Source organism: Rhinolophus sinicus, chromosome 3, assembly GCF_057876585.1.
Source record: "Rhinolophus sinicus isolate RSI-liver-muscle chromosome 3, RSI-T2T, whole genome shotgun sequence".
Classification (NCBI taxonomy): Eukaryota; Metazoa; Chordata; class Mammalia; order Chiroptera; family Rhinolophidae; genus Rhinolophus; species Rhinolophus sinicus.
Window position 1 is genome coordinate 129,469,935 of NC_142503.1, and position 22,270 is coordinate 129,492,204.

The following is a 22,270-nucleotide window of genomic DNA, read 5'->3' on the forward strand; positions in this document are numbered from 1 at the left end:
TTTGAACACAGTTCTTTCTGATAGTAAAAACTTGTTCCCCGGTTTTTTCACTACAGATTATTTTCAGAGAAAATTTGAGAGAAAGATTACAGGGTAGCAAAATTAGTTCTTGAACTTTGAAATATCTTAAGACAGTTTGTTAACGGGCTATTTATGCAAATTGCAGTAACAAAATAATTAACTAACTGTGTTGTGGCAAAATGGATTCTTGGTATCATCACCAGAAATAATTCAAGGACATACCAATGAGCCAAGCAAGCAGAGGTCTTACCAATAGAAAATAAGATAGTACACTTCCAGAATAGTGGGTTCGGCAGACCAGGAGAAGGACAACTGCACCAAAGAACAAAGGGGCCTTAGGAATTATTACCCTCAAAATGAGGGCAAGATATAATCAAACTTTAGTGGTGGGTTTATAGGTGTTCTTAGGCTGATCCCTATGACCTCTCCTGCTTGGAAGGAGGAGAGATTCTGTTGTTTTTATTTGGTTCTAGTAGAACTGTCATGGAGGTACAGGGGTAAAGGTTTTCCCTATTTGTAGTACTAATAATCTTATGATCTAATAATAATATAGCTAAATAATATTTACCTAATTATGATTATAATTAGCTAAAGTTCACCTTGCAAGGCAAGATGGCATCCTGGATTTGTCCATGGCCACTGAAATTTAGCTCTGGCTCATTTGGTAGCTGCACTTTTTCTTAAGGATGATCTCATCTATTCCCTCCTTTGTCTCCCCTTACTTTCTTCTTCTCTTGCTCCCACTTCTTTTCCCGCTGCCCCATTCTTTCTGTCTATGGTAACATTTGCAGGTTTGGCTCCTTCACCAGAGAGGAAAAAAAACATATTATAAAGGAACACAAACTGCAGTTCAAGAGCTGACAATAAGTTAGAGGCTTGACCATTCTTTTCAGAACAACTATTAGTCACAGACTTGACAAATACATTGTAGGAAGGGTGACAAACTCTTCTAGGCTTAAAAAATCACCAGGAAACTGAAACTTCATCTGTGGCTGACAATCACTCTTTCAACGATCCTTGAAATCTGCTTGTGATTAAGCAGTCTAGAGCGTATTTCTTCAAATTAATCACTATGAAGTTTCACAAAACTTTTAAATAGAATTGCTGTATGATCCAGCAATCTACTTCTGAGTACATACTCAAGAAAAAAATTTGAAAGAAAATGTGTATATACCCAAAATATTGATATATTTATACACATGTTTCTACTGAAAGGTGGAAGCAACCCAAACATCCATCAACAGCTGAATGGATAGACAAAGTGTGATATATACGGACACTGGAATATCATACAACGTTAAAAGGAAAAAAATTCTAATACACACTAAAACACGGGTGAAACTTGAGGACATGATGCTAGGTGAATGAGTCACAATATGACCAATGCTGCATGATTCCATTTATCTGTGCTATTTAAAACAGCCAACCCTAGAAAGAGAAAGTAGAATGATAGTTGCCAGGGGCTACAAGGACAGGAAAATGGGGAGTCATTGTTTAATGAGTACATATTTTCAGTTTTTCAAGATGAAAAAAGATATACAGAGAGATGGTGAACAACAATGTAAGTGGATTTAATGTCAGTAGATTATATACTTAAAAATTGTTAAAATGATAAAAGAAAAATTATGTTAAAATGATAAAATTTCAAAAACCTGAAATATTTATAGAAGACACTCCTTTTCAGTTTCTGTCCTACAAATCTACTTCCAAATGCAAATACATTTAGGAACAAAACATTACCATTCCAAATTTAGGGCACTAAGGACATGGGTTAGAGGGAGCATGGTAGGAAATAGGAGAGAATGCAGAGTTCGGATTGCAGAACATTGTTCTAAGAAAGAGGACCCATGTGTATGCAATGAGCCAAGTGATTGCAAAAATGTTTTGGGAGGAGCAGTGAAATGAAAAGCAAGAGCAGAGAAAAAAGATAATTCACACTCTGCTTCTTCAAAATGTTTCCCTAGAGCACTAACTATTGATCATTTTATGGATAAGTTTGGTGGGAGGAAGGGAAATCTACATTATGGAACTGAGCTCTTCCATGCTAGAGTGTTAATAAGACAGAATAGCATCAGAACAAAGTTTGTTACATGTAGGGTCCTTAGAAAATAAATGAGAGTACCCTTAACTCAGCTAACAAATCTAAATTAAACTAATTCATTAAACAGTATATAAGAGCATAATATACAGCAAGAGGAAAAACACGGACAAATTTCATGGCCTTCCTTAATCACAACAATGCCTGCAACAAAAAAATATACTCCATAAATATTTATAGAATATTGATATGAAAATCCAACAATTCACACATATTTTTACTAATGTTTGAGTCAGATGTTTCTGAAGGTTTTCAGTCAATTCTTCTAGCCCAATTTATCACCAAATAGCAAATTGTTTATTGTGGCTTCTCTTTCTCTTTAATAAACAATTTCAAACCAAATTGTCAAACATTTTCATGAATGATAACTCTTGTCATGGTATATGAACCTAGAGAAGTATTTTCTTAGATTGTTTGTCCTCTACCACTACCTACACCTACACTGCCACAGACCTCACCACTTCCTGTCTCTGATGGCAATTCCTGGCCTTGGCCTCTACAGCAGGTGGATGCATCAAGCAGAGCCCTAGGGTTTTGATACATCTCCTTCCAACAAGCTTCTCACTGTGGGCTCTCTCAGGGCACAGAAATACAATGCGGAGTCCTCCAGCTGTGAAGCTGAGATGACAAGGTTGACAGAATTCTTTGTTTTCTCAAAATTCAAGGAGTAGCGACCTTCTGTGGCATTTTGCTGGTTATAAGAGTCCTGACGAATAAGGAAAATCATTGTTCCACTGCTGAGCTGCTTGTACCAGAATAGACTATAAGACGAATCACTGGTGCTATATTTGCATTCCAAGGTAACGGATTCCTTCTCCTGCACTAATATTGCTGGTTGGCCTTGAGTAACCTTCTGGGCGATATTAGATCCTAAAAGAAAAAAGATATAATCACATGGTTTTTGGATAAGTGGTGTGGGATAAAGAAATTATTTATCACACCCTGCTACCTTTCCTCCCCAGGATACCCATAAAATGCTGTCTGGACCTCCAAGCGTAGGGTCATAGAGGAGGCCTATTCCCACGGGTGCCATCCTTACCCAGCCACATGGAAGCCATGACCAACTTCAGAAGGATGGAAAGCAACATCTTTGATTTCTTCTACTAGACTGACAATGTTTTGTTCTTCCTTATGTCAAGGCTCTGCAAGGAGAGACGACTCCGAAGGGGGAGAGAAGAAATGCTGGGCTGTGTGCTGCTGCTGCCCTAGAACAGGAAACGGGTTTCCTGGTGTAGCAAGTTGCTGTGGGTGATGTCAAACTTCTCTCTGCACTGGCTGAGAGTCTCACCCAAGCCAAAGTTCCTTTTGGATTAATTAACTAACTCTTCATTTAAAAACAATTACAAATAAAAAATAAACATCAGTAAAATAGTATATTGAAAAGAAGACCAATGACTTCATCAACTGCTAGGCTCAGTCATTGTATCTGCAATGGAACTAGGTGATAGCACTTATTTGCAATACTACATGTAATGGAACATGGAAACATCAGATGTAATAATCATGTATCCTCTCAAGTATGTATGCTGTTCTTTCACCTAAAGTAGAAATAAGTCACTTTCTGATAAGAAGGCTAAGCTCTTTGGACCAATCACTATAGCTCTTTGAATATACCTATTATTATGGCGATATTCCTCCTCATTTCGATATCTGCTCAGTTACCTATCTTATGCCAAATAGCAGGGGGGAAAAATTGACCTTCCTCTGCTAAAGACTAGAATGAAGTCTTCAGGCATGGAGTTCTGTTACAGAGATCCCTTCTCTTCTCCACTTAGTGTGATAGCTCAGCTCTGCTCAGAAAGGCCAGATAGGCACCAGAGTTTGGTCATTAGGTTATCAAGACTTTAAATTTACATTTTTCCCATTACTTCAATTAGGACCCTAAATGGGCCACAACAAGCTTCTATATTCTGTATGCCCAATTCTAAAGAGAATGTATCTTAGGTGACCCAGTATACCTCCACAGGAGACTGATCATAAGATCACTGGTTGCAATAAACCACTGTGTATGGATATAACATGAAAGCTATGCCTAGGGATATGACTCAACAATATGTCAAACAGCAAACACCCATTGCCTCTCACTGCTGGTCTCTGGATACAGTAGCCAAAGCTTACTCCTTGTCTCAAAAAATTGAAGCCTCAGCTAACATGGTGGAAGAATCTGCAGATCTTGCCCTGGAATCACCATGAAATCTTATAGTACCACACACAATCCAAATTCTTGTCTATCTAAAAACACCCAACGTTTTTCTACCACGTGGTTGAATAACTAGAAAACAGTATTAATTTTTCTTTATATTGTTCAAATCTGTGATACTTCTCAATTAAAAGAATCTCATGATTATACTTCTGCTTTTCAGGAAGTATCCATGTCCAGAACAAATCATTTGGACACTCTCTTACCAAATTCTGCATTAATAAGTTTTTTAATGTCTTATATTAAAAATTAGAAGAGCAAAACCAGATTGATTATACAGTATCTGCTTCAGACTCCTATATAATTCCAACCCCTTAAGAGAAACAAAATTAAATCTAACAGCTAAACTTATAGATTTCTCCTGGTCATGTTAATTACCAATATGTACAGTGGTAATCATAAATTTTAGTTTCATTGTTTTCAAATACTATTAGAACAATGGGGTTTGTTAATCATCTTCACCTTTTCTTAACCCTCTCATATATCTATATGTTCCTATTAAGAATGACACCGGGGCCGGCCCGGTGGCTCAGGCGGTTAGAGTTCCGTGCCCCTAACTCCGAAGGCGATTCCCACATGGACCAGTGGGCTCTCAACCACAAGGTTGCCAGTTCAATTCCTCGACTCCCACAAGGGATGGTGGGCAGCGCCCCCTGAAACTAAAAATTGAACACGGCACCTTGAGCTGAGCTGCCGCTGAGCTCCCGGATGGCTCAGTTGGTTGGAGCGTGTTCTCTCAACCACAAGGTTGCTGGTTCTGGACCTGGAGCTGAGCTGCGCCCTCCTCAACTAAGATTGAAAGGACAAAAACTTGACTTGGAAAAAAAAAAAAGTCCTGGAAGTACACACTGTTCCCCAATAAAGTCCTGTTCCCCTTCCCCAATAAAATCTTAAAAAAAAAAAAAAAAAAAAAGAATGATACCAACACATGAATTGTTTGATGTCTTCAAACTACTCAAAGAAATTTATGTTATCAAGACAAAATACCACATTATAAAAGACAATGGAGAAGGTAACAAAAATTTTTGAGCAAAATATCATGCAAAACATGCCTTTCAGAAAACATTTATCTGTAAACGTATGTGTACCCCTACGTTCATTGCAGCATTATTTATGGTGGCAAAGACATGGAAAAAACCGAAGTGTCTTTCTAAAGATAATTGGATAAAGAAGATGTGGTACATAGATACAATGGAATATTACTGAGCCATAAGAAAAGATAAAATACTGCCTTTTGCGACTACATTGATGAAATTTGAGAATATATTGGTAAGTGAAATAAGTCAAATGGAAAATATCTTATATGGGGAATAAAACTGAAACAATAAATAAACAAGACAAACAAACTGACAAAAACTCATAACACAGACAACAGTATGGTGGTTATCAGAGGGAAAGGAGTGTGGAGAGAGGTAGAAGAGGTATAGGGGATAGAATACATGGTGATGGAAGCAGACTTGACTTTGGGTAGTGAATACACAATGCATATAAAGATGTTCATTATAGAATTATACACTTGAAATCTATATGATTTTGTTAACCAATGTCACCACAAAAAAATTAATAAATTTAAAAGAAAAACAAAGTGCCTTTGCGCATGTGCACTAATGAGCATGTACAGAAAGGGGTCAGCTTTGCAGAACTGGAAAAACCACACAAATTTGAGCAGTCTGAACCACCCTAGGGAAAGCAAGTGAAAAGAAGGCTGTTAACACCCAGTCTGGCTTTGTAGTATCAAGAGAAGGCCATAAAGATTATAGTGAATTGCCCAGAAGCAACAGGAAATTAATCCCTAATAGTGGAGAAGATTTAAAGCTGGAATGTGTCTAAGTATATACTGATTCTGTACACTCTGACCACAGCATTTTTTTTCCCATTAAATAAATTCTCAGCTAAGTGTGCTAAAGCACTTAAGTCCATAGTAATTGCACACGCTCTCTCTTCTAAGTTGATTTAAGAATAATAAACCAATAAAATAGAAGACATGCATCCTTCTCACCCCATCAGACTTGTAGGAAATGGACTAATCAAGAGTCACCTTGCTTTTGCTGCACAGGAGATAGTTGTTATAGTGACAGAATTAATATAAGCCATTGGGGTGATGGGCCTTTCTTGTTCAGATGTTATAAACCTAATTTAATCTGATGATTTTCCTTATAAAAACAAACCAGTTAGCTAATAACCAACAACCATAACTAAGCCAAGAGGAATGATTTTACCCTAAAAATCACCAATATATTCATCCTCAGGAAGACTATAAGCAATCTTGATAATAGCCTATCCTTGAGCAGGGGTGGCAGAAATAGGGAATAAAGTATTTATGCAACATCTTTCATTCCATTGATTATCTATAACACTAAAAGTAGTAACTTTACCAAAAAAAAAAATGTGGTTAGCACTGTTTAATTCAGTCATATGAAGATGAGGTAGAGGGATTGGCAATAAGCTCTCTCTAAATTACCCATTATTCTAATGTTTTTGTGCAACCCATTAACAATAGTAAGGTGGCAGGTAAATACGTATAAAAATTTTGTCACACACTCCAGAGAAAGTATTTCACTCATGACCAAATTTAATTACCTTAAACCAACAGAATTTTACTGAGAATGAAAGATAGATACAAATGGAAACAAACAGCACATTCTTAAACAACCAAATAATTTAATATACCTGGTAGCAGTTTTCTTGTCCACAAATCAATTTATAAATTTAACTCTATCACAAAGCTTAATTTAAAATTGTGAAAAAATAGTAGAAGTCACCTTTCCTTCTTCCTTTAACAGACATCTACTGATTATCAAAGACATGAAAAAGTTTGTGGTAGGTACTGCAGCTATGGCAGTGAATAATACAAACTCTGGTCTAAATTCTATGAGAGAGTAACTGTGAACAGATCCGTATAGAATTTGGTTAAAAGGAACGATTAGTGAGTTTAAATAGAAATCACATTCTCAAATTACTTCCAACCTCTTTCCTCAAAAACACAAATAATATATACCATAACTAGCACTTAAAACAAAGGTCACAATTTCTTAAAACAAACAAACAAACAAAAAACAGTGGTCAGAGCACATACAAAGGGCTGTCAAATGTACCATAAATATAGAAGAAAAAAATTAATGTAAAACTGAAATTTATTAAAATCTCACAGAGCTATTAAAAAGCAGATATTTGAAGAGATGATGAAATGGAGACTCCTCAATTCAAGGTATAACACTGAGTGAAAATAATCATGATCCTAATTACAATTATAAGTGATGGAATGAGTAATATAAGTATTAGTAATATCATGTGATTACAGAATGATCAATTTCATACTTGTATCTTGTACGTCATTTCTATTTACGGCTTATAATCAGAAAAACAATAAATGCTGTTTTCAAAACACTGTGATTAAGAGCCCAACCTAATGTGCGTTGTGATATTGATGCTAAAGTTTAACTTACAGGACTGGAGTCTAAATAACAAACGTAAAGTCATCTTTCAAGCCTAAATTTCAAAATAAAGTATAACAAACGCCGATCAAGAATCAACTAACTAACAGTGAACCAACAAAATGTTCTAACCCATTCTGGGTCAGCTTGAACCTAACTGACTTATGAGTTCTTACATCCAAAACATTAGTTTCCATTTTCAGATAAAACATGACAAATACTATCTATGTTTGAAGGTCAGTCCTAAAGAAGAGCGGTGGCTCCACTCGCAGGTTTGCGTGCAGGTTGCAGGTGCCTGGGAAGCAATGTGTACTCGCTGCACAGAAGTAGACAGCTGAGTCTCCAGGTTGGGTGGCCACGATGTGCAGGGAGAACTGTTTGACCTTCTTATTCAATAAAACAGTGAATCTTCTATCTTCGGTTTTGTCCTGATATGAACGAATGTATGTAATGAGCTGGGGACCTTTTCCAGCTTCTTGCTTATACCAAGAGAAGTACTGTGAGGCGCTGTCTGAATAAGAACAGTCCATGTCACAGCCGTTACCCTCCTGGACACTCAGGGAAGGAGGACGCTGAACCACATTCTCTCCTCCGCTGACCCCTGTGTAGAAAGGAAAAGTTAGAGGAAGGAGAAGAGTTACCACGTCATTATGCTTAGAAATATCTTTTTCTACAGCAACTAGAGGACACCCGAATTAAACCACGTTTAATTCTTCTAAAGAGTATCCGCTAATATAAACCGTTTCCCATAAGCCTCAACTTACAGTCCAGCTGCAGCCACAAGAACATGAATAAAGCACCAATGGATGTCTTCAACATTCTTCCCATTTAGGATCAACCTTAGACCTGCAAACTACAGCCAGGGGAGCTACTTCTAGTATCAGGTTATCTCTTCTGTCCTCTGAAAAACACAGGGTTTCTAACACTGTCTACCCAGCCAATAAGAAAAAGGCCCCGCTTCTGCCTTAGCCCATTCATTCAGAATCCACTGAAATGAGCCTCCACATGTTCTGTATCAGCAGAGGTGCACTACCACCTTGTGGTCACATCTGTAAAGACTGAACGCACTGGTTAGATGTTCTCTTAACCTGTGCCTCTGAGACTCAGACACGTAAGTAAAGGTAGCAATAGGTCAAACGAATTAGGTCTTGAATCAGAGATGAAGTAAGAATGTAGAGATCAAGGTTTATATCAGTGCACACTGGTGAGTCATTATTGATATATAGGAAAGAGACCGATGCTGGTGGTAGTTATTCAACGATGGCCTGGATCTAAGTGCTTGAAAACAGGAAAATGCCAAGATTCACTCTCATAAACATAGAAATTACAAAATCTTCCTTTTCAACTAAATCTACCATCCTCATCTGTCTATTATGGAGAAAGACTCTTTCTAAAAGCAATGTGTAAGTCAAAGATCAGAATAAGAGAGAGAAAATCTTTCAATATTTCCAGTGCCCATTATCTCACACTCTGCCCCTCTCAGCTGGCCTTGCCTGTGACCTGGCTTTTCCCAGAGAACGGACAGTACCAACAGTCAAAATGAGGAATCTTCCCTCAGTTAAGATGACTGATAAAAAGTGAAAGAGCAAATCTTACTGTTAAAGGAGCAGGGGGATATCTTCCACAAGTTATTAACACTTCAGCCATAGGAAACCATTTGACCCATGGTTGGATCTGACAGGCTTGAAGACATCTGTTCCAATGCTCTGTGTCTTACATGCTTCAAAGTACTGAAAGAGTACAGCTTCTGAGAAAATATCAAGCTGCAGATCAGGAAATGGACCACATGTCAGATTGTTCTTGAGGGGGTTTCATTTTCTCATATTTTCATGGATGGCATGTCCTAAACTTAGTGTCTCATATCCTTGACGGACTTTCTTCCGATGAATAAGTCAACTCTCCTGGCATGTGTTCCTGTTTCCCTGACCGTTGCTGGCTCAGATTTCATACTCAATCACTTTTCTCCCAAACTCCACTACAGTGTACTTTCCCTAAGACATTGATAAAGTCCTCCAGTCCTGAGAGTATTCAAAAGTAAGTTTCCTGCCCCAAATCCTTTCTCATCCACTTTATCTTCTTGGAGTTTTCTGATTACCTCTGTGAGAATAAATCTACAGAAGCCCAATATTGCCTGTGTCTGCTAGGGTCATCTTCCAAATAGAAACGGATGCTGAAAAGCTGACCAGGTAGAAATGGTCCCTGGGAAACTGAGACTGCCTCATTTCCAGAAGTGGGAGCTCCTTTCCTGTGATTTGAACTCAGTGGTCCTCTGAAATTACAAGAAGAATTCTACTCTCTCTTCCACATCTCACTCCCTTGACAATTTAAAGACAGTGATGGTGAAGACTATCAACTCACTATATAACTATATATGTGTATGTGTAAAATGTTTGCTTTTATATGTGTAAAACTTCCTGATATTGAGGAACTTCCATTATCTCACCCATTCCCCATAAGATAACATTTCTAACGTACTTCTCTGGGCAGATTTCCCTCTTTTGGGAAACAGATACTTAGTCATTATTTGCCCTTTTGAAGTATGCATACAGAATTGAATTAATGGTTGGAATGTAATCATTCATATGAAAACCAGTGTTTCGTATATTAACTACAGCACAGACATAGCCACTCTTGGACAAAATTCCCTGCTCCATGATGATTTCATAGAATATTACTTTACTTATTGTCAAAGTTTTGGCCCTGAAAACCTTTATGTAGCATCTCCATGGACGGCCAGCTGCATGAGTCTCCCAATTCCAATTATCGTTTTTGCTGACAATGTGTGAGTTATGCTCAATAGACTCATACCCTGCCTTCAAAGATTGTCCACATGAGATAATGAATATGTTTACTATTTTCAGCAAGGCTTTAAAATACATGTGGGTGTTGGGGATGGCCCCATCATCTTTGGCTTATTCGTACAGAAGCCAGTGAATGATGCATGGGTTTCCTGGTAGAAGCAAGTGGCTCAGCACAAGTCTACTTTCCTGCAAAAGATTTCAAACATTTATACCAATTGGAATTCTCATTCATGTGTTCAAAATGATTGACCATGGCTTTCCGAGATACATACAACAGATATCTAAGTACCTGGATATGCATTAGACAGTTTCTCTTTGGTCAGCAGTATGACCCTGCAAGAAGGAAGCAGGGGAAAGAATGCTAGAGAGAAAGTGAGGAAGTTTTGTTTCTTTCTACTCCCAGCTCATATACTATCTAATTGTTTCATACTTGTATCTTCATTTTTAGTTTGTTTTCATAAATTAAGTTGGACTAAAGGTTTTCTTGGAGCTCCAAAATTATTTTTACTGAGGACTGTCTGTGTGCAATGTAGAGTTGTGTGAGAGTGGGGAGAAATTGTCCTGCATCACGGAACCCCAAACCCATTTTCACATCAACATGCAACCTAGTGGGTCTGAGGTACCCCTGAGCAATCCAAGGGCCTCTTCACTGGCACAGAAGGATCCTCAGGATGAGTTCCTATCTAAGTTTTCATTTCTCCTATAAGATCACTGATAGATCAGGGAGAACCTAAACCATAGTAAAATGGAATAAAATGGGATTTTACCACTGAGTGTAAAGGTCATCACAGGCAGTGTGATCAGGGTGGCTCCATGGCTGAGCCATGGGTAAGCAGGATGTGCTTCTGGAGACACATTTCTGATATGTGTATCTATAACTTATCATTCAGATCTCATAGGAAGAAAGAAAAAAACTCTCCTCTATTGGGAGAACCTAGACGTGGTGGGTGACCTTACTCATCTGCAAAGCAAGAACAACTTTCTAAAACCACCTACTTGCATTCTGCCTTCTGGCCTTTCTGCTTGCAAGGTTAGTTTGGAGGTTCAAAATCACCAGCCAGGTATGGCTATATAATTTTTGAGATTGACTACAAAATGAAAATTTGCGGTCTCTTATGCAAGGGAACAGGTGAAATTAGGTAATGTTTATAGTGGAATCACCTTTTTCAAATGCTTTAACTCTCCATACAAATCAGTTTCATGTAAGTATGAGTTTAATTTTTTAAGACTTTGTTAATTTCTGTCAATTTACAGTCACAGAAAAATGAAGAAGTACAGAGAGTTCCAATATACCTCCTGCCCCCACACATGAAATTCCCTATGATAGTGGTACATTTGTTACAATTTATAAAAGTACATTGACACATCATAATCACCCAAAGGCCATAGTTTAGCATAATTTACTATGTTGGGCATTTTATGACTTTACACAAATGTAAAATGGCATATGTCCATCATTATGGTATCATAGAGACTAGTTTCATCAACCTAAAAAACCTTGGTGCTCTGCCTACTGATTCCATCCTCTTTGTTCAACTCTGGCTACCACAGGTCATTTTATTGTCTCCATAGGTTTGCCTTTTCCAGAATGTCATTTATTTAGAATCATATTACGGTATGTACGAGGCCTGACAATTAAGTTCACAAACTTGTTGCAACAATCTTGCTGTCCTTTTTTGATATCAGAAGGATTATTCATTATGAATTTGTAGCAACTGAACAGTTAACCAAGTTTGCTATTTGGAAGTGCAGAAAAGGCTGTATGAAAAAGTTAAATTACTTCAACTTTTAGCCAACAATTCATGGCTCTTGCATCACGGCAATGCACCAGCTCACACAGCAGTTACTATGTGGGAGTTTTTAGCCAGTCAACAAATAACGGTATTGGAACACCCTCTCTACTCACCTGATCTGGCCCCCAATTACTTCTATCTTTATGTGACCATAGAAGAAATATCGAAAGGAAGACATTTTGATGACATTCAGGATATCAAGGGTAATACAATGACAACCCTGATGGCCATTCCAGAAAAAGAGTTCCAAAATTGCTTTAAAGGGTAGACTTGGTGCTGGCGTCGGTGCACAGCTTCCCAAGGGGAGTACTTCAAAGATGATGGTAGTGATATTCAGCGATGAGGTATGTAGCACTTTTTCGAAGAAGAGTTTGTGAACTTGATTGTCTGCCTTCATATAGAACATTTTCAGATTGGCTTCTTTCATTTAGTAATATATGTTTCATTTTCCCTTTCTTTTCACAGCTTGATAGCTGATTTCTATTTAATACTGAATAATATTTCATTTTTTGGATGAACCACCATTTATTTACCTATTCACCACTGAACAACTCTTGGTTGCCTCCAAGTTTTGACAATTATGAATAAAGCTGCTATAAACACCTGTGGACAGGATTTTGTGCACAGATAATTTTTCAACTCTTGTGGGTAAATACCCAGGAGCACCATTACTGGATTACATAGTAAGAGGATGTTTAGTTTTTAAGAGACCGCCAAACTGCTCCATTGAAATTTCCATGTATGCACATTCATTTTGTAATAATTACCGACAAAGTTTATAGCACCCTTTTGCTGTATGTCAGAACACCATACAATGAAAGCCTGCAGAGGTACAACAGGTGACCCTGACAACTGCTTCACTCACACACTCCCTCCTGTGACCGTGAACCTGAGCCTGCACGTGTACCTATCCCGTTTCTACTACCCCATGTACCTCCTCTGCTCACACACACACATGTTCCAGATGCTTATGGGACTTCCCTTAAAAATCACAAGTAGAAGATAAAATTATTAAGAATTTCAAGACAGTGATCAAAGAGCATTAAACCAAGGTCAGGGTTTCTTCTGCATCTTCTCAGCTCTGTCATTCATTGTGGAAAATTCCACCCACAGTCGTCCAGGCAAATGTACTCTTACGGTCAATGTGTCCACCACATTCACAGAGGAGCACTCACATCTGAGCTCCTTCATTCACGTAATAGGAAACTTCACTCACAGTGGCCCAATCCGACAGCACGGTAATCTCTCCAAAACTGTATCTGCGAACACAGCAGGAAGGTAAGAGGCAATATTGCCAATGTATGAAGATAGAAGGGTTTTATTTTTTTAAGAACCTTACGTAAGAGATTGTTGGATAGAGAGTGAGGAATGCTTTATAATGTTTCTAAGAAATGATCAGTGTCTCACTGGGTAACACAGAATCTTGACCAATCCTAGGAAAAGTGACCCCATTTCCCAAATTCCATAGTTTGACAGAGAATTTGAGAATTCAGGTATATGAAAATTCTGATAATGGAAAAACTACGTGATAACATCGATAGTGTACTATAGAAATAAATGTATTTTCTTGAAATCAGGAGAGTTTTATAAACCAAGACGTATAACCACCATCTGAACAGAAAATGATTCCAACAAAATTTGGGTAGTGAAAAATAAAATATGTGTATAATGCCCAATCTGACTTAATTTCCACCTCTCCCCTTCTATTGTACAACCCTTGGGCACCCTGCTGACCCAAATAGAACATTCTGACCTGCCCACATTTTGCTTGTCCAATTAAATATTGTCTTCTCCCTGTCCCTCTATTTCTTTTCTGTTTTTTTTTTCCCTCTACCTGTTTCTCTTTATTTTGTTTTCTTCTATATTCAGGGAGATATATGAAAAGGTAGGCTATTTGGGGTATGGGAATAATTTCTAGGTCATTGGGTTTGGGGAATTTTAGTTATAAAAATTAAAAATATGGAGATGTTTTCTGTTAAGCCTCCATGCTCACAATGACCAGTAGCATTCTTACTCCTGTAACTCTGCTCAGAGAATCATCCTCACAGTGGGTTTATGGAGTATAGACTCCAGCTTTATAAAGTTTACGTAGATAGGCAGAACTGAAAAACTGAGACCAGCTTTACACAAACGCTGTTACCCTCTCCTCATCTTTGCTGAGCCAACTCATTGTCTCACATGGTCACTGGTCTCCTCTCTTAAAGGTCAACCTGTTGGGAACACCAGAAAGAGTCGTTCTTTATAAGGCCTACGGTAACCCTTAGTAGGCCAAAACCATCAACAAAGACTACTTAAGACAGACTAACTCAGCTGTCACTGTACCCCACACCCAATTACTCCATGTTTCCTGAGGAAGGAAATGCAGATGGTCAGAAAACAAAGTCACTGCCTAGACTGAATAGGGATTACAGATGAACCAAATCCTACTTTTAAAATGTCATTTCATGAAAACCATTATTTTGAAATAATTTAGTGAATCTTATCTTGTGCTATTTACCTGATTTCTTCCCATTAGTTAACAATAAATCCATAAACACTTGCAGAAGTTTAGGTGTAAATGGTGTAGTTTACTAGATCTTAAGGATACATAAAAGAGGATATCATACTAATGTACAGTACTCTGGGGAAGATGAAAATATACATAACTGTAATACAGTTAAAGAGTAGGACCCTAAGAGGAATGAAAACTAAAAGCCATATGATCCCAGAGGAAGAAAACTTACATATATGTGGGGAAGTTGAATAAAATCTTAGGAAGAAGATGTCATATTCTACTTTCCTCCTTTATTAATGAGAAGAAGAGCAAATGGATAATCCTTTATAATGGCTTATGCCTTTTATTAATTTTAACAATAGAAGGAATTCATGAATATATAAATTACTAAAAGTAATAAAACATTACGTATAGTCCAAAGTCCCCTTTGAATACCACTCTCAATTCTCATTCTTCCGTAACTTGCTACCCTCATTCTTTCATCATCTTCATTACTTTGGATTGATGTTTCCATATTTTTTACTATACTCTTAAATCAACAGAAAATATATAATATTTCATTTATGCTTCATTATAATACATATACGATGTCTGACAATTAGATTCATGAACTCATCCCAGAAAAAGTCTTACATAACTCATCACTACGGTCACCTTTGAGGTACTCCCCTTCAGAAGCTATGCACCACCAACAGCACCTAGTCCACCCTTCAAAGCAATATTGAAACTCTTTTTCTGGTATGGCCATCATAGCTGTTGTCCCGTAAGATAAAGGAAATATTGAAGGGAAGACAGAATGTCATCAAAATGTCTTCCTTTCAATATTTCCTTTATCTTACGGGAAAAGAAAGAAGTCATTGGGGGCCAGATCAGGTGAGTAGGGAGGGTGTTCCAATACAGTTATTTGTTTACTGGCTAAAAACTCCCTCACAGACAGTGCCGTGTCAACAGGTGCATTGTCGTGATGCAAGAGCCATGAATTGTTAGCAAAAAGTTCAGATCATTTAAATTTTTCATGTAGCCTTTTCAGAACTTCCAAATAGTAAACTTAGTTAACTCTATCCAGTTCATACAAATTCATAACGAATAATCCCTCTGATGTCAAAAAAGTTTAACAACATCGTTGCAACAAGTTGGCGAACTTCATTTTCTGAACTCATATATTGAATATTCCATTCTGTAACTGGTTTTATAAAATCAATAATAAATTTGTACATTTTGTTATGTTAACATACAGGTCCTCTGCAAAGTTATATCCCAAATTATCTGTAAAATACATTTTATACAGTCCTTCCCATGTAGACGAACATTTAGGATATTCACTAATTTCATTTCTTAAATACAACACTAAATTAAACCTTTTTGAGATTCATCTTTATTCACATTGTGCAAAAGCTTGTCTAGGAGCAGAGACTAGAAGAAGTGAAGGAACATCACAAGTTTACAAGGTGAAAGTCACTCCAGGCGGAGGACACATCAGGGGCAAAGGCTCTGAGGCAGAAGGCAATGAATTCATGTTCTCATTATTGTCTGAAATGGTTTTCTATTTTATTCTTCTAAATGAGCATTGGAACTCTAATTTAGAGCTCATTTGATAAACTCTCTCTGAAATTACTATTCTAACATATAGCCGGAGGGTAGTTTGATTCGACTGCCACTGAGTTCATTCTGAAGATAGTAAACCAGCAAGTCAAAAAGTATTCCCATAGAGAAGGAGTAGTATATACAAGGAGGGAAATGGTATAAAATAACACACACACATAATTTCTGGATACTTGCCTAAGAAAAGAAAGACTCTACATTTTCTAAATCATCAGAGAGAAAAAAATCGTAAATGCAGCAGAAGACAGATGAAAAAAGAAAAGAAAAAATAAAAGCATGTGAAGCAAAACAAAATATTAGAAATGAGCCCAAATATATCATGAATCAAAACATATATAAAAAGAGACTATTTGATGGAATCAAAATTTACAAAATTGCTACATATGGCTTAAGAGACAAAACTGAAGAACACAACCAAGAAGGCTGTGCACATAAGATGGGCGTCTTCCTGCTGCCCTCCCTCACGTGCTTATCCCACCATACCCACCAAAGTGATATTAATATCCCAAAGGAAGGACAATTCTGCTGAAGGACAGACCAAGAGAACTCCACGGAACATCAAAAGTGAACTAAGTTAACTCCTACCTAGGTGAGATCTAAGAAAAAAGAAAAAAGACAGAGGTTTACAAAATTAATATTCAGATAAAAAAGACAACAGAAAAAAAGGGAAAACTTGCAGAGAGGAAACACCAGGAGGAAATTCAGATTCACAGGAAAGCGGGAAACTAAAATTAGCAAATCTGTATCTTGATATAGCAGAGAATAAAAAAGCCAAGTGTTGATAACAGCTCTTATATTGTTATCAGTGGTCCCTCAACCTTAATTCTTTAATAATTTTTAATCTTTTATGAACTACTTTTAAAACACATTTCTAAATCTCCTAAAAACCCTTTAACAGAAGGTAGATAACCCCCCCCACCAAAATAGCATACAATTACTCTGTGCACAAGTAATCAGTAGAAAGTTGAATCAAGGGTGGCTTTACCTGTCTTGTTTATAAACTGCAAATTTATGTACTAGGAGGGTTGATTTTAATATCTTATTGTATAAATCATACCACAAAAAGAAATTTTGATCAATCTAAACAGCGTCTGCACAGCAAAAGAAACCATCAACAAAACAAGGAGGCACCCAACCTAATGGGAGAAGTTATTTGCAAAAAACACCTCTGATGAGGGGATAATATCCAAACTATATAAGGAACTCATACAACTCAACAACAAAAGAACAAACAATCGAGTTGAAAAATGGGCAGAGGCATTTCCTACTTTTTCGGTCTCTGACTTTCGCAGGCCTCCCAACAGCCCTATGTTGGGACAGGGCATCCGGGGGTTCACAACCTCTGTGGTCCGGAGGAGCCACTATGAGAAGGGCCCAGGGAAGAATGCGCCATTTTCAGTGGGAAACAAGTGGTGATTATCATGATGATTCTGTCCTTTCTGGATCTGGATTTGCTACATCTTTTCTTTATAGCAAGACACCAACTGCTTAAGAAATAAGGATGTTTTACTGCATGAAACAGATATGAAGAGGAGCATTTTAAGAGGTACACTCACCTTGAAAAATGGATCAAACCTCTGAACTCAACATACTAGATATGTTTATAAATAAACTGATGGCACGGATCTTTAATGCCTCTTCTCTGAAATACAAAATGTGATCATTGAAAAACAAAAACAACAACAAAATGGGCAGAGGAACTGAATAGACACTTCATCCCAAGAAGACATACAAACAGCCAACAGATATATGAAAAATGCACAACTTTCCTAGCTATTAGGGAAATATAAATCAAAACCACAATGAATACCACCACACACCTTTTATAATGGCTACTATCAATAAGACAAGTAATAACAAGTGTTGGAGAGGCTGTGGAGGAAAAGGAACCCTCATACACTGCTGGTGGGAATGTAAACTAGCACAGCTATGGAAAACAGTATTAGGAACAGAATTGCCGTATGACCATGCGATCCCTCTTCTGGTTATCTACCCACAAAATCTGAAAACACTTATCAGTAAAGATATATGTACCCTTGTGTTCATTGCAGTATTATTCACAGTAGCCAAGTCAATGAAACAACCAAAGTGTCCTTTAATAGATGATTGGATAAAGAAGATTGGTACATATATACAATGGACTATTACTGAGCCATAAGAATAAAGATGAAACACTGCCATTTGTGACAACATGGAAGGAACTTGAGATTATTAGGCTAAGAGAAGTAAGTCAGACCAAAAAAGTCAAGAACCATATGACTTCACTCATATATGGGATATAAAACTGAAGCAACAAATGAACAAAACAAACAAACAAAAACTCATAAGCACCGACAACAGTTTAGTGGTTACCAGAGGGTAAGCGGGGAGAGGGTAGGAGACAGGGTAAAGGGGTCAAATATATGGTGATGGAAGGAGAACTGACCTTGGGTGGTGAACACTTAATGCTATATATAGATGTCCTATAGAATTGTACACTTAAAAAATATATAATTTTACTAAGTAACCAATGTCACCCCCACAAATTTAACAAAATTTTCTTAAAAAGAAATTACGAGGCAAAAATATAATATAAAATATATTCAAAATATTAACAATTGATTATTTTAATATACATTTTTTAGTGCGCTATTTCCTACCAAAAGTATTCCGTTGTGTTAGATACCACTCATAGGTATTGTGTATGGAAGTCTAATTATCCTAATAACTCTATTAATGTGATAAAAGATTGGAAATGTGTAGGAAAGGTATTGTGTATTTGATATTAAATAACGAAATCCACTAGAGTGGATCAAACAGTCAGACACACTCAGCAGCCAGGCTCTAGTTCTGCTCAGAGTTTGTGCTCAGCTCCCCCTGCAGTTTCTGTCACTGTGTCACTCAGAGCACAGTAGTACATAGCCGAATCTGACTCCTGGGCTGAGGCTTTCTCCAGGTGGAATGATTTTGATTCTTTGCGGTAGGTGGCTTCAAAACCTTTGTTGCGTCCCTTCTCACCATCTGCCACGGCTTTCAGGAGGAGCTGCGGACCTTCTCCGGGATACTGAACATACCAGAAGAGACGGGGATACCCTGAGGCTTCATAAGAGCAGTTCACATTCAGGGAACTCCCTTCTGAGAGAGTCACTGGGCCTTCCATCTGGGACACTGACTCTCCATGGGTTCGTCCTGGGGAAAATAAAACAGATCTGTGATACCTGGGCATAAAGCTCTTCAATAAAATTACGGTTAAAGGATTTGCTGACATAATAGAAGGAAGAATCCATATTTTACGAGGCATGTTACTTACCAAGCACTAAGAGTACCACAGTCACTAAGGCTGGAGAAGACTTCATCTCCAGAGTGTCACCTAAATAATGTTCTTGATTCTTAGCATGAGGGACTCTGGAGGAAACAGTGAAATGAGAAATCAAAGCCTGCATTTCATACAGGAAATGCGTTTGTGTTAGGAAGTTGCACCCCCTGGTGGACAGGGACTGAAATGGGCGCCCATTTCCTAGGCTCCTCCCAAAGTCAGTTCTGATCTCTGACTGTATTTCCCAAGCACATGACAGTTTTCTGAACAACGGCTGTGATGATCTTTAAGGTTTGTTTTCTTCTTAGGCCACCACCTCACATGGGAGTTTATTAACAAACAGAGAAAACAACAAATTGAGTATTTCAATACTTTCCTCATATATATATATATATATAAAACCATAGAGGGCCAGGCTACATAATAAACTGAATATCAGAGAAGACCTTGGGTGGCAATCACAGGAAGGATTAAGAAGTAGAGTCATTATTGAATTACTCATTATTGAATTACATATTGAATATTCAACACTGTAATCCATCATATAGAACAACTGACATTTATTATGCATTCACTAAATATTTGTTAAATTAAAAAATAATAATAGTAATCAATCTTTGATACAGGAATTACTACCACCTGAAATACAATATTTCCTCAACCTAAATTATATCACATGTAACTTTGCTCTCTTTTTTCTTTAATTAAATTTATTGGGGTGACAATTGTTAGTAAAGTTACATAGATTTCAGGTGTACAATTCTGTATTACATCATCTATAAATCACATTGTGTGTTCACCGCACAGACTCAGTTCTCCTTCCATCACCATATATTTGATCCCCTTTACCCTCATCTACCACCCTTCTCCCCCCTTACCTTCTGGTAACCACTAAACTACTGTCTGTGTCTATGAGTTTTTGTTTCTCATTTATTTGTCTTGTTCTTTTGTTGTTTTTGGTTCATATACCACATATCAGTGAAATCATATGGTTCTCTGCTTTTTCTGTCTGACTTATTTCGCTTAGCATTATAATCTCAAGATCCATCCATGTTGTCACAAATGGTCCTATTTCATCTTTTCTTACTGCTGAATAGTATTCCATTGTGTATATATACCACAACTTCTTTATCCATTCATCTATGGTTGTTTCCATATCTTGGCCACCGTAAATAAAGCTGCAATGAACATCGGAACACTTTTCTTTATGGATAAATGTTTTCGGATTTTTTGGGGTAGATACCCAGAGAGGGATTGCTGGGTCATATGGTAATTCTATTCGTAATAGAAGCTGCACCAGTCTGCATTCCCACCAACAGTGTGTGAGGGTTCCTTTTTCTCCACAGCCTCTCCAACACTTGTTACTATTTGTCTTGTTGATGATAGCCATTCTGACTGGGGTGAGGTGATATCACATTGTGGTTTTTATTTGCATTTCTCTGATAATTAGTGATGTTGAACATTTTTTCATATGTCTATTTGCCATTTGTATGTCCTCTTTGGAGAAATGTCCCTTCAGGTCCTCTGCCTATTTTTCAATTGGGTTGTTTGTTTTTTTGTTGTTGAGTTGCATGAGTTCCTTGTATATTTTGGATATTAGCCCCTTATCGGAGGCACTGTTTGCAAAAATCTTCTCCCATTCAGTTGGTTGCTTCTTTATTTTGTCGATGGTTTCTTTTGCTGTGCAGAAGCTTTTAAGTTTGATATAGTCCCATTCATTTATTTTAGTTTTTATTTCCCTTGCCTTTGGAGTCAAATTCATGATATGCTCTTTGAACACAACGTCCATAAGTTTAGTACCTATGTTTTCTTCTATGCAGTTTATTGTGTCAGGTCTTATGCTTAAGTCTTTGATCCATTTTGAATTAACTTTGGTACATGGTGACAAATAGCAGTCCAGTTTCATTCTTTTGCACGTGGCTATCCAATTCTCCCAGCACCATTTATTGAAGAGGCTGTCTTTCCTCCATTGTATGTTTTTAGCTTCTTTGTCAAAAATTATCTGTCCATATTTATGTGGTTTTATTTCTGGGTTCTCAATTCTATTCCATTGGTCAATGTGTTTGTTTTTCTGCCAGTACCATGCTGTTTTGATTATTGTTGTCCTGTAGTACAAGCTAAAGTCAGGGAGTATGATACCTCCAGCATTGTTCTTTTTTCTTAAGATTGCTTTGGCTATTCGGGGTCTTTTGTGGTTCCAAACAAATCTGATGATTTTTTGTTCTATTTCTTTAAAAAATGCCATTGAGATTCTGATGGGGATTGCATTAAATCTGTATATTGCTTTGAGTAATATGGCCATGTTAACTATGTTGATTCTTCCAATCCATGAGCACGGAATGTCTTTCAATTTCTTGGTGTCTTCTTCAATTTCTTTTAAAAATGTCTTATAGTTTTCAGCATACAGTTCTTTCACATCCTTGGTTAAGTTTATTCCTAGGTCTTTTATTCTTTTTGCTGCAATTGCAAAAGGAATTGTTTTGTGTGTGTGTGTGTGTGTGTGTGTGTGTGTGTGTGTGTTTTTCTGAGTTT

General features: G+C 37.3%; 2 pseudogenes and 1 gene segment (V, D, J or C); 1 reads left to right on the forward strand and 2 right to left on the reverse strand.

The window, feature by feature from the left end:
• Positions 1 to 2,645: 2,645 nt before the first annotated feature.
• On the reverse strand, positions 2,646 to 3,177 carry LOC148758643 (T cell receptor alpha variable 14/delta variable 4 pseudogene; annotated as a pseudogene).
• A 14,574-nt stretch (positions 3,178 to 17,751) lies between these two features.
• On the forward strand, positions 17,752 to 17,942 carry LOC109439050 (cytochrome c oxidase subunit 7C, mitochondrial-like; annotated as a pseudogene).
• Positions 17,943 to 19,227: 1,285 nt separating this feature from the next.
• LOC148758644 (T cell receptor alpha variable 9-2-like) lies at positions 19,228 to 19,826 on the reverse strand. The segment is given in 2 exon segments: positions 19,228 to 19,611; positions 19,733 to 19,826. Coding segments are annotated over 2 exon segments (381 nt in total).
• Positions 19,827 to 22,270: the final 2,444 nt, after the last annotated feature.